The sequence below is a fragment of the Acartia tonsa genome, chromosome 14 (assembly GCF_053477335.1).
Source record: "Acartia tonsa isolate MP-2025a chromosome 14, ASM5347733v1, whole genome shotgun sequence".
NCBI lineage: Eukaryota > Metazoa > Arthropoda > Copepoda > Calanoida > Acartiidae > Acartia > Acartia tonsa.
In genome coordinates this window covers 5,602,759-5,616,286 of record NC_137273.1, presented here as the reverse complement: position 1 = coordinate 5,616,286, position 13,528 = coordinate 5,602,759, and the positions used below count along the sequence as shown (strand labels likewise).

At 29.9% G+C, this 13,528-nt stretch overlaps 1 protein-coding gene across 31 annotated transcripts in view; it reads right to left on the bottom strand.

Moving 5' to 3' along the window:
- brp (ELKS/RAB6-interacting/CAST family member bruchpilot) overlaps positions 1–13,528 on the bottom strand; it is a 144,722-nt gene that overhangs the window by 103,848 nt on the left and 27,346 nt on the right. For 25 of the 31 annotated variants that reach the window (XM_080148283.1, XM_080148266.1, XM_080148271.1 and 22 more), the window contains 3 exons: positions 10,600–10,664; positions 5,468–5,534; positions 3,990–4,049 (listed from right to left, as the gene is read on the bottom strand). In XM_080148283.1, the coding sequence (XP_080004409.1) occupies positions 3,990–4,049; positions 5,468–5,534; positions 10,600–10,664 (192 nt within the window). The remainder of the gene's footprint in view (positions 1–3,989; positions 4,050–5,467; positions 5,535–10,599; positions 10,665–13,528) is intronic. The other 6 variants (XM_080148278.1, XM_080148288.1, XM_080148289.1 and 3 more) reach the window with 1 other exon arrangement.

Genomic DNA, 13,528 nt, shown 5'->3' with positions numbered 1-13,528 from the left:
CAGTTGTTTTAAATGTTTCCCTAAGAAGGTTGTGTAGCCAGTCGTTTGACCGTTAGTACAATGTTTATCAATGTTTATTATCATTTTAATATTTTTATCCGCTATAAAAAAAACCTACAAATTTTGTCGTTTAAATTGGACACTTGTATCTCTTAACGATTTTAAGGGATATGACATTAAATGCTAAATTAATATACTTCCCCAAATCTTGATCAAGAAAATTACTAGTGTAAATGTTTAGGCACTGCTGGTTTGTAACAACCAATCAAGAAGTCATGTACCTAAACCGTGATTTAAACAAGGAGGACAACAGCCATAAAAGCGAAGCACTGAAACGGTAGGACAAACGGACATTAACACTTGTATAGTGTCAGAACTTAATAATCAGAATATAAATGAATAAGATTTGAAGCAAAATTGTAAGTAAATTTGTTAAAAAACTGCTTGATACAGGATAATGTTTATGGACATACTTACATTTTTAGGACTTGATTATAGAGTTGCTTCGCTTATAACAGTATACTTTGTTGTTCCAGGATTCAATATGCAAAAAATCAGATAAATCGGATAATTACTAATTAGATCCCATTAAAATTTGTTGTTAAAAAATTTTAAAAATCAACATGTTTAAAATGGACGTACGGACATTCTGGTAATGATTATAGAGTTGCTACGCTTTCTAAATCATACTAAAATCGAAAAAAGCTATCCGTTACGGACGTATGGACGGACGGACGTACGGACGGACCGACCCTAATTATAGAAAAGCTTCGCTTTTAAAAACTAAAGGAACTTTTTCGAATAAATTCTATCGACAGAATTGTTAGAATAACTGGAGCTGTACACCAATTTATACAATATTGTCTTATCCCTTAAGATCCCTGATAATTTCCATTCCAATTGTCTCCTCCCTGCCAGGTATGAATGTTGCATGACCAAGTGCATTAACTTTGAAACAGTGTTAGCTCACACTTTAATGGAATGTCATCTGATACATCAGGGATAAAGGGAATGTCATGTCATCTGATACATCAGAGATACAGGGAATGTAATGTCATCTGATACATCAGAGATACAGGGAATGGAAAATAGAAGTTAATTTAATCTTCCTTCTAATAACTAGGAATATTTGGGATATTCTGCTGTAGTTTCTTGCTCAACCCCCTCCAAGTTCTCATCATTGTAGTGGCTTTAAGTTTGCTATATTAATCACGAAAATCATATTAGAATTTTTAAAACAAATCTTTAGCTTTTTTAAATCAGAATATAATGAAATTGCTTGTATTAAAATCATATTGTATGTAACGAATTAAAATACAGAGCTCGGTAGACGCGCGCACGTCTGCCGCCTGTAAGCCTCGTGGAAATTAACCTTTTACAATTTTAAAAATCGGCTGGAAGACTAAACCTGACCCAAATATGACAATCCCTCTTTTATAAATTTCTCAATGGCCTAAAACGGGTAAAAATTTGAGGCTTTGTCGCGGCTGAAACGCGGCTGCCGAGCCCTGGTAAAATAAGATTAGTATTCTCTACATTAAACCTCTCTCGCCTTTTGTAACAGAATTTAAATGTGAAAAAGTTACATTAAAATAAAAATTCACTTTGGTCATTAATCTTTATAATTCTAGCTTATAATTATTTTTGCTGAAGTAAAAATTTAAAAGTTTTATGTTTTAATCTGTTCATCTTCTGTTAAAAATATATGATATAAAAGATTAAATTGTTTAAATCACTTTTTTTCATTTCTAAATCAAACCTTCTCAAGACTGCTTTTTTATAGAACACTGAAAAGAGCAGTTTCTTGCCTTTTAAACTTATAAATGCTATGGATTTATAAGGTTTTAATTGTTAAAGATAATCTTTTCGATAATAAAGTACATTCTTTTCATAACTTCTGAATATGCATTTGACCATAACTCTGTCAAAAAAGTAAACACTGTACACATCTTTTTCAACATAAGAATTTTTTGTCCATATCTTTAGGATATTTATTAATTTTCATGAATAAATGGATATTTAAATCTGATTTTATGTGCTTGTAAAGTAATTATGAAAGCATCTTATGTAAATATTAACAAATTTTATCATCTACAGATTATGAAAAATTCCACCAAAAGGGGGGCAGAAGATAAAAGAGACAAATATAAAATTTAAATCTTTTGATATATGAAGTGTATGAAATAATATTCATATGTGTTGCAGTGTTTTTGCTTTGTAAAAAGGTTTTTTTTATGGGATTTAAAATGAAATATTAATACATTTGGTTTTAATAAATTCATAACATCGGATATATTGCCCCCCTACCCCCCCCCCCCACTTTTTAAGGAACATAAATGGATCCACAGTGCTTACAGAAAAAAATAATTCAAGAGTAAAATCAGAAAAACCATCGTTTTTAGGGTTTTCTTTATTTTTTTTAGTTTTTGTAGAGATTTTCACAAGAAACTTTAGAAGCAGTCTTTTGTTACTGGTTCCAATTTCCAAAACCTATTCTGTAATCCCCATTAAGACACCTTTTTACTATATTATCTTTATTTATTATTGTTTCAATTCTTCATACTTAATTTTTCGCTGTTTTGTCAGAAACATTGAGGGTTATGGTTCCATATTTTAGCTGCATAATGTATTAAATCTGTTTGAAGTCATAGTTTTACATTAAGAGATACTCTAGTTATACTGGAAAGCGCCCATGTTCTACAGTTTTTATTTAGACATTGTTATTTTGGGACATTATTTAAATTCCAGACCATCGAATCCTCTCCCCTCCCCTTATATTTAATTGTTGAAGAAAAAACACAAAATTGGATCTTCTATGAGGGACTCAATGAAATATGAGGAAAACCACCTTGATTTTAAAGACAAAAATGCAGATGTATTAATTTGTATTAATACGCTAAAATTAAAATTTAGTTACAAGAATTCGAACACGAATAAAGATATAAGAATCTTAAAATAAATATTTTGATAACAGTTTCTTTAAGAAAAATGATACAGTATTACAATACAGGTTTTCTTTTTGTAATGACCAAAGTCTTAGATTTGGCTTTAATTCTAACTCTAGTACAACAGATAAATTAACTTGATGTGAACGTAGTCAGGGATACAGGGGTAGGACAATAGACTGTAAATTTACCCTTCATGTAAGAATTATACATTTGGTAGTCTGTAAGGGATGAACTGAATTTGAATTTCCTAATGTGTACACAGTTTTCTCGGTGTTTCCTCATTCTATCTTGATATTTACTAACTTAAAAAAACTTAATACTTCCAAAAAAAATCAAAATTTGAATGTATAAACGATTTACACATTATACATTCGAAATTTTAATTTTTCAAATTTTGATTTATCTAAGTTTGGAGCTTTTTTAGCTAGTAGTAAATATTGAGATAGGATGAGGAAACACCGAGGAAACTGTGTACACATTAGGAAATTCAAATTCAGTTCATCCTGTAAGGACAATAATTAAACAAAGGTCCATTGGCCCATCCCTTACTGGAAAGTAGTCTTTTTAAGAAATTAACATCAAAATAATCCTAAATTAAGTAAACCCAACTTATAAAAACATAATGCTTTTAAATTAAATAATATTAGACCATTTAGGAGAGGAGTAGTTTTCCAACTGTTTTTAATCTTACAAATCATTTTAATTACATGCAAAAATTTAATTTTTACTTCTTTTTATGAATGACTTTGATTTTATCAACACTTGTTAAGCTGCCAAATTTAGGTCGATTAAAATGCTCAAAATATAGTTTAATAGGATATCAAGATTAGTGAAAAGGAAAATATTTTTTTTTTCATATCCTTCTAAAGACTGTTTTCTGTAAAGTGAATAACTCAATCCCAAACTGTAAGAAACTCTCAATTTTTAACACTTTTCTAGAAGTCCCTAGCACCATTAAAAAATTTTATGTGTTAGATTGCCTGCATTGCAAGACGACCCAAAGCTAGCAGCTTTTGTATAAAATAAGTTTGTCTGTATTACCTCAGACTCGTAGGAATGAATTTTCATCTTGAAGTCAGCAATTTCTCTCTCATGTAGGTCCTGGTAGCAAAGTAAAAACATAATTAATAAATAAAAAGCCCTAAAACAACAAATTAAAAATTTAAAAACTTTTCTGTGAATGGCTTCAAAGGGAAAAGTTAGGATAATTATTATTAGGCATTGAAAAGGAGTTTAATTAGGAATAATTAATTTTGGTTTAGGAAAAGGAATTCACTAAAATATTAATATTAAAATAAAAATTTTTCAATTCGTAGATTAGGAATTTATTAAAAGGATCTCAAATTAAAAAAGGACTTAAATATAATGATCAAATAATCAAAACCAAATATTAATCACTTAATAAAACCTGAAACAAAAATAATAAACCCTTTGATTTGATTTTTTCTCCTAATGTATGATTTTACATATAGATTTTTTTAAATTTAAAAATCTGTTTTTAATCACAAAAAATCACAAAAAGCTATATGATAAATGATACTACAGTATTAAGTGTCTATCTCTATAATGGTGATATATAAAGTGCTTTATAGGAAATTTATAGTTCATTCAATTCAGAATAGTCATTTTGAAGCTTTTTAAATAGAAATTTTAAATAGATATTTGTTTGTTTTCCTTTGTTGAAGTAAGTTAAATAAAAGATAGGCATACCTATCTAATTAAATAAATACGTTTTTATTTGTGAAATAGATAAACCTATGAATTTCATATTTAAAGGCTTCAAAATGACAAAAATCGACTTTTGACTAATAAAAAACCTTAGTAAGGGTGCATAAAACAAGATGATTTTTTCAACAACAAAATCTGCTCAAAAAAAATGTATAAAATATCTATTTAAACTCATACAGTATTGTGGGGAGTACGTCTCATTGTAGCATTGAATTATATATATATAGTAGCTTCGCTAGAAAAAATCTATTTGAATGATAATATATAGAGAGAGTGGGGTGGTGAAAAAAACAGTAAGTAATTTATTTTTCAAAAAGTCAAGCAATTTTAAATTTATAATATATTTTTAATAAATAAAAGAAATATTTCGTCCAAAAATTATAAATTTTTTTATCTATTCCAACATATAACAAAAGAATGTTCTCAACAAATAAATGTTTTTCAAGTGAAATATTTCTTGTTATCATAAAATTTTTTTCTTTATAGGCCTCTTGTCATTGTTTAAATTGCCTGACTTTTAATAGTTATCTATTGCATCGTATTATAAACAGCTTTCCGCCGCGAATATAAAAATGTACAATTATAAGATTAAAACCAGCTTTGTTAGCCCCGAGATGCCAAAGGCACGGGCTAACAAAACTGGTTGTAATATTATGTTTGTACATTTGTATATTAGTAGAAAACTGGATATAATACGATACAATACATGTTTTTTTTCAGTGTGGCTGAGAACCGGTTCCTATCCACCAGATATTGATCGGTTTAGAAGCGCATACTGGAAATTATGTTACCTTCTCCTCTTTAACCTCCTTCTCTGCCCTGTCTCTTTGCTCTCGGAGCTGATTGATCTGCTTATCCCTTAAATAAGATAAGATAAGATTTATTTTCCAATGAGGTACAACATGGTTTTAGTATTTTATATTGACATATCTAAATTACTTTCTTTGAAAGTTTGGAAGTTTGATTGTTTGATGTAGGTTTGATTGTTTGGTTTCTTTCTGAAAGAGGACAACAATGGTTTAATAGATATATCAGAAAAATTCAAGTTTAAATAGGTACCTAGGACTGACCGAACTGCGTCTCCTCCTAGTTCATAACATTTTATAAGGTAATGTGTACATATTCATATTACAATTTGGCGCTTACCAAGCCGGTACAGAGTCATATAGATAGATAGATTGAAAAATAGATGCAAATTTTGGATATTTGTTTAATAGCTATATTTTATAGTATTTTTATTAAACTAGCGGCTTCGCCCCTAGCCTCTAGGGGCTTTGCCCCAAGAGGTTTGATCAAAACAATTTTTCGTATTTTAGATTTAAAGGAAATTTTTTTTAATTTGGAGGGGGGAGCAAATATTTTTTTTTTTTGGGGGGGGTAATCGACCCCACCATTTTAATTTTAGTTTTAAAATAAAAAGAAATTTTTTTTGGGGGGGGTATGTCCCATCCCCCAAGAAAATAGTTATAAACCTTCCAAGAACCTATGAGAAGATACCCTGTAAAGGAGAACCCGATCGGTTCAGCGGTTAGCGAGATCCTTCTCTACAAACAAACAGACAGACATCATTCTACTTTGTATTATAGATTTCCAGGGTTTTATGATATACCAAAGTATCAAATATCAATACATTTAGCAGATTATGAAAATATGAAAAAATTTACAACTTTATAGTTACATCAATAAATAGTATTTTGCACAAAAATATTACAAATTTTTGGCCAACTTAAATTTATTTATTTTTCCTAAACCCAAAAGAAATAAGAAAGTATGTAATAGCGATTGTTATATTCTATTCAATGTACACTTATATTAGGGATTAAGGCATAGGACAATGGCTTATAAATCGATCCTCCCTCTAATATTTCTGCTTTTTGTAGTTGGTAAATATTAGGTGAAGGAATATTTAATGTTCATTGTCCTATCTATAAATACCTGGTATATACTCACTTATGCAAATATAACCTTTTGTTTATTTAATATCTATCTATTTTTCGAAGCAAAGCTACTCTATTTGTTAGAGTCAGATACATATAGTATAGCATATCTCTTTTCTATACCCCCTTTTTCTCAACTTTTACGATCTAATCTTTACCAATATCCGGGTTTTTTCTTAACTGAACTCCCCATTCTAAAAATAAAAATTATCTACCAAGCCAAAAAACTGAAGTATCCTTGATATTATCTATATAACTACCAATGTACTGAAGTATCCTTGATATTATCTATCTATCTACCTATGTACAGAAGTATCCTTGATATTATCTATCTATCTACCAATGTATTGGAGCATCCTTGATATTATCTATCTATCTACCAATGATCTGAAGTATCCTTGATATTATCTATCTATCTACCAATGTATTGGAGTATCTTTGATATTATCTATCTATCTACCAAAGAAATGAAGTATCCTTGATATTATCTATCTATCTAACAATGTACTGAAGTATCCTTGATATTATCTATTTATCTACCAATGTACTGAAGTATCCTTGATATCATCTATCTATCTACCAATGTACTGAAGTATCCTTGATATTATCTATCTAACTACCAATGTACTGAAGTATCTTTGATATTATCTATCTATCTACCAATGTACTGAAGTATCCTTGATGTTATCTATATATCTACCAATGTACTGAAGTATCCTTGATATTATCTATCTATCTACCAATGTACTGAAGTATCCTTGATATTATCTATCTATCTACAAATGTACTGAAGTATCCTTGATGTTATCTATCTATCTACCAATGCACTGAAGTGTCCTTGATATTATCTATCTATCTACCAATGAACTGAAGTATCCTTGATATTATCTATCTATCTACCAATGTACTGAAGTATCCTTGATATTATCTATCTATCTACCAATGTACTGAAGTATCCTTGATATTATCTATCTATCTACCAATGAACTAAAGTATCCTTGATATTATCTATCTAACTACCAATGTACTGAAGTATCCTTGATGTTATCTATCTAACTACCAATGTACTAAAGTATCCTTGGTGTTATCTATCTAACTACCAATGTATTGAAGTATCCTTGATATTATCTATCTATCTACCAATAAACTGAAGTATCCTTGATATTAACTATCTATGTACCAATGTACTGAAGTATCCTTGATATTCTCTATCTATCTACCAATTTACTGAAGTGTCCTTGATATTATCTATCTTTCTACCAATGTACTGAAGTATTCTTGATATTATCTATCTATGTACCAATGTACTGAAGTATCCTTGATATTATCTATCTATCTACCAATTTACTGAAGTGTCCTTGATATTATCTATCTTTCTACCAATGTACTGAAGTATTCTTGATATTATCTATCTATGAACCAATGTACTGAAGTATCCTTGATATTATCTATCTATCTACCAATGTACTGAAGTATCCTTGATATAATCTATCTATCTATCAATGTACTGATGTATCCTTGATATTATCTATCTATCTACCAATGTACTGAAGTATCCTTGATGTTATCTACCTATCTACCAATGTACTGAAGTATCCTTGATATTATCTATCTATCTACCAATGAACTGAAGTATCCTAGTTGTGTATTGTCTTATGTAAATATTTGTTTGTAAATAGTTTAGCAAAACCTATCTAAACATTTTACCCATACAAAAAAAAGACTAAAAATGAATCCTTCTCCCAAATTATTCTGGCTTTGGTGGCTTAAAATTGTGGAGTGAAGAAGGTTGGAGAAAGACAAGAATAACCAGGGAGGGAGAGGAAATTGGACTAAAAATTACACATACATGGGTGCCCAAAGTTTTATAAAAAAAAATGCTCCAAAACTTTTGAAACTTTTATTGAATTTTGATTTGTTTGTTTTAAATAAGCAGTCTCTAAACGTTTCGTAGATTTCTCTAGAGAGGGAGTAACTTTTATTTATCATCATTGGGCATGTTTTGTTTAATAATTGACTGGAAGATTAATTTATCTTCTAACGTCTTTTTCCCACAACAATGCATTTTCTAAGGAAGGAGAGACCAATAGCGCTAAAATTAATCCTTAATTGATAATATAGGCTATTAAAGGAAGAATCTTATTTAGTAATTATGGGGGGGGGTTTATTTCCTTCGATGATTAAAATAATTATTAACGACAGTATAAATTTCCAATAAGTATAGTATCCTATTATATAAAGTAGTAAGCGTTTTTTGTCTGTCCCGAAGGATCTCACTAACTGCTGAACCGATATTGTTCTCCTTTACAGGGAAGCTTCTTATAGGTTCTGGGAAGGTTTTAAACTATTTTTTGAGAGGGTGTCTTCACCCCCCTCCCCCCAAAAAATATTTTTTTTATTCTTTTGAAACAAATTTAATATGGGATGAGGCCGACTTTTCCCCCTTCTAAATTAAGTGCCCCTAGAGGCTTCTAGAGGCGTAGCCGCTAGTAGTATATATTCAATTCATTTTGTATAAATAGAAAATGTCAATAATTTATAGATATTTTATAAATACAATATGAATAGTAATATAAGAAACAATAACTGGTTATATTTCGTAGTAAAGTTACTCAATTATTAATGTTTTATTGTCCATCTCAAACTATCTATACATATGGATCTTGTTTTTCTAGTTAGGAAGAAGATAAAATGAAATAAGGAAAAATTTAAATTTGAAGAGTTTTATTTTGTCTACTTAATTTAGAGAGAAATTAGTTTTAAAACTTTGTTTTATACACCTAATTTAAATACTAATTTAACATAGGGCACCAGAGAAAATTATTTTGGTAGAACAAAATTATTAGGATGTATATCTGTCTTTGTGTAGCGGATGACCTTGCTAACCAAAGAACCTATATTGTTCTCCTTTAAAGAGAATGTTTTTGTAGAAGGTATCTGAACCCTCCCAAGATAAATCACCATTGATAAAAATATCCCCCGATTTTTTTTTAAATTAAAAAAAGTAGAGGGTCGACTTTCCCGACCTTCTTTCCCTCAAGGGCCTCAAGTACCTAATATATAAAACAGTAAAAAATTACAATTCTGCTTTTCATTTTATATTGCGAGCTATTATGACTGTTTGCTTTCTTATTATAAACTCTCTATAGTTAAATATTCTATGAGTAAGTAAAGAATAGTTAATTAGATCTTTACTCTGCAAATAAATGCTCAACAATTTTACACACAAATTGGGAAAATCCCTTTAACCAGAAGTGCCCCCGCTCCCAACACGACTTATATTTTTTAGAAAAAAGTAAAACTAAGGGGGGGGGGGAGAGTATAACTTAACAAACTTAACCTAATCTTAATCAAACAATAAAATACCTATTAGTTCTTTCAAAACCGAGTAACCCCCCCCCCCCCGGAAAAAAAAAATAAAAATAAACATAAAAATAGATTTATCAGGTATTCGGGGATAGGACAATGGATTGTAAAGTATTCATAATTGCTATATATTAAGGTCTGTGCTATGGATGAAAGGTTTTTTTTATATAGACGGTGGAATTTTTTAAAAGATTGCATATGACCTAATTTTACTTGGTCCGTCAACAATGCCTAAAACATAAAATAAAATGTTGTCTAAATATCTATCTATTCTACTCACCTGTCACTGGGAGCCTCTTCAAGACTTGAAACTATCTATCTATCTTTACCCCTCACCTGTCACTGAGAGCCTCCTCAAGACTTGAAACTATCTATCTATATATCTATCCTTCTCACCTATCACTGAGAGCCTCTTCAAGACTTGAAACTATCTATCTATCTATACCCTTCACCTATCACTGAAGGCCTCCTTAAGACTTGAAACTATCTATCTATCTATACCCTTCACCTGTCACTGAGAGCCTCTTCAAGACTTGAAATTATCTATCTATCTATACCCCTCACCTGTCACTGAGAGCCTCTTCAAGACTTGAAACTATCTATCTATCTATACCCCTCACCTGTCACTGAGAGCCTCTTCAAGACTTGAAACTGCTCCTTCACTGCTGTTTGTCTGACTTTGAACCTAAATGAATAAAAATTTAAATTTTGAATGAGATAATGTGTTTTAAAAAACTTTGGGGATCATTATGATTTAATGTCAATTGTTCCCTCTCTCATTGGTTTGATTAATATTAAGCTTTTGAAAGATTAAAAACATAAATTGATCTATCTTCGTAAAAAAGTTCATAATTCATTGATAATGCCTTCTAAACATTTTTTAATCATTGTTAGGTTTTTAAACTGTGCTTTTTATGAACACAATTGTACTTTTTCTTTATGAAAATTTTTATAAACTCATAATTTGCTTGTACATTTATTTATTAGATTTATTCCAAAATAAAAAGTCCATTCTCATAATGCAAAAAGAACAAAAATCGCTCAGAAAAAAATTGAGCTATAACTCTTTTCTTGGATGGGACAGTGGAGTTAATAAAATAGATATGTAATTTAGGCCCCCAAAATATTGTAGTCATTAAAATTAAGACTAAACAAAAATAAAAAAATTTATTGTGACCATAAGTAGCACAGCAATAAAAAGCCAATAATAGTTGACAAAATGTTGGGATTAAATTTTTGACAGTTTATATAAAAATGGGCCAAATCCTAAAATATTGTCATTATTAGAATAGTATTATTTTGTAGATTTATATTTAGTAATGTTTTTGTATCTGTAGAATAGGATCTCGCTAACATCTGAGGATCGATATGGTTCTCCTTTAAAATGAAGTTTCTTATAGGAAAGGCTTTTGACTATTTAAACAAAAATAAATAAATATTTTTTTAAATTTTCCTTTATTAAACAAAATTTGAAAATTTCCCCACTTCCCTTCTCTAAAATGCCCCAAGAGGCCATTAGGGGCGTATCCGCAAGTCTCTAAAAAATTTTTATCTATAATTTTCTCCACGTTCCAACCGAAGCATTCTTCTATTTTCTATTTCTTTCTAGTATATTACTTATGTTTCTACCATGAAGTATCTAAATTTATTAGCAAACCATTACTACATTTGGCTGTGTCCGTCCATAAAGGATAGCTATAATAAATAATTAGGCATTTCAGAATCACCATTTTATTTTTAAACATTGCATCAGAATACTTAAAATGATGATTTTATATGAAATATTTGAAATGTTGATTCCAAGGACGATGATGCACAATGTTAAAACTCTTAAAAGCGATGTCTTTATATTATCAAATCTTTAAGCAGTATTTTTTTGGTTTGCTGTTTTGAAGGGATACTGATGTTGCATCCTTCTTCTAGAAAGTGCAATCAATGAATAATTTTCACAATTTCTGCTTTTTTTCCTACTTTTCCTCTCATTCGGAGCCCATTATGTTTTTTTTTCTTATTATCATCATACTTTTTTGGCAGAACTCGGCAGCCGCTGTATTTAATCGTCCTTGTTATCAGACGTTTGCTGCACAGCTACTTTACTTTGCTTTATCAGATGCCAAATATTTCAAGCTGCATTTTGTGGGACATTTTTATGCAAAGCATCTCATGAAATACCTTAATATACTTGTCCCATTAAAATTTTCATTATTTAATCCTATTATACAAAGTATTAGGGTCTTTTTATTTGTCCGCTAGAATTTCATAGCCACTGAACCTATAAAGGTTTACATATTAGATAGGCTTCATACAGCTTTTGTGATGGGTTTAGGCTTTCTTTCTACCCCCTTTCTCACTCTTTAAATAAAAGTCCCCTAGAGGAAAGGGGCGAAGCCATTGTTTAAAGAAGGTGTGAAGCATCTCTATGTAGAAGACGAAGAAAGTCCCTCAAAAATCATTATGTTACGTCATAAAAACGAGGGATTATCCATCTCTTTTTTAGTGATTTTCTTTCCCACTCCTCCTCTCCTCATCCCTCATTTTTATGACGTCATTGAGGAACTTTTTTCGTCTTCCTCTATGTATAAACTTTTTCACCTCCCATTCTATTTACACTACCCCTTCTTACTTTCTCTTATATCCCAAAATTTTCTTAGTAAACCTATTTTGAATTTTATATACATGTGAATGCATGTATAATGTATATACTTATATGCCAAAACTTTTCCTTTCTCAAATCTAATCTACTATATATATGTGCTATAGAAGGGTTTTAGGGTTGTTAAAATTCAAAGCATCACATAAAGGTTCTAGCTTTAGATTAATGCTTTATATGATGCTATTTTGATTTAAATATCACTTGATGTGCTGTATGCAGTTTAGGTATATAGGGATAGACCGATGGTAGAAATATATTAAATTGTTCCTTGGTCTTTTTAAACATAGAAATGTTTGTAGTAAGATTTGTATAATTTACACAAAATCAAATAGAATTTGAGTAGAGATTGCATTATCTTTCATTGAGATATCCCTATTTCCCTGTGGCTCTAAACATGTGAAGGCTTGCATCAAGGTATGACTGATTAGTTAGCTGCTATTTAATGCATTCGTTATGCACTGTGACGTAGATGGATCTGAGTAGATGGATAGGTTGATATTCAGAAAGATAGGTAATAAAAGAAGTGTACGTTAGATATGTGAGGGTAGATAATTTGGCAACTATAAATAAATATTTTTTTTTTATTTTATTTACAATTTTCATGCTTTATTTATATGGTTTACATAAGTACTGATCCATTGTATTTTTGTTATTTTTCTTCAAAGAACTTTATTTTTCAACCAGGGAGAGGTCTAAATGTGATTTTTTGTAATTGTTTTACTTAAGCAAAGCGTTTGATGAAAAAGAATACATGGATCTTAGTAGATTGATAGATGGATAGATGAACAGATAGCTAAATAGATTCAACTGACCCATGCAAGTTTAGACGTGGCAAGTTCCACCTCATTTTTATTAGTGAATACATGATAGAAAGAAATAGATTGATAAATAGATGG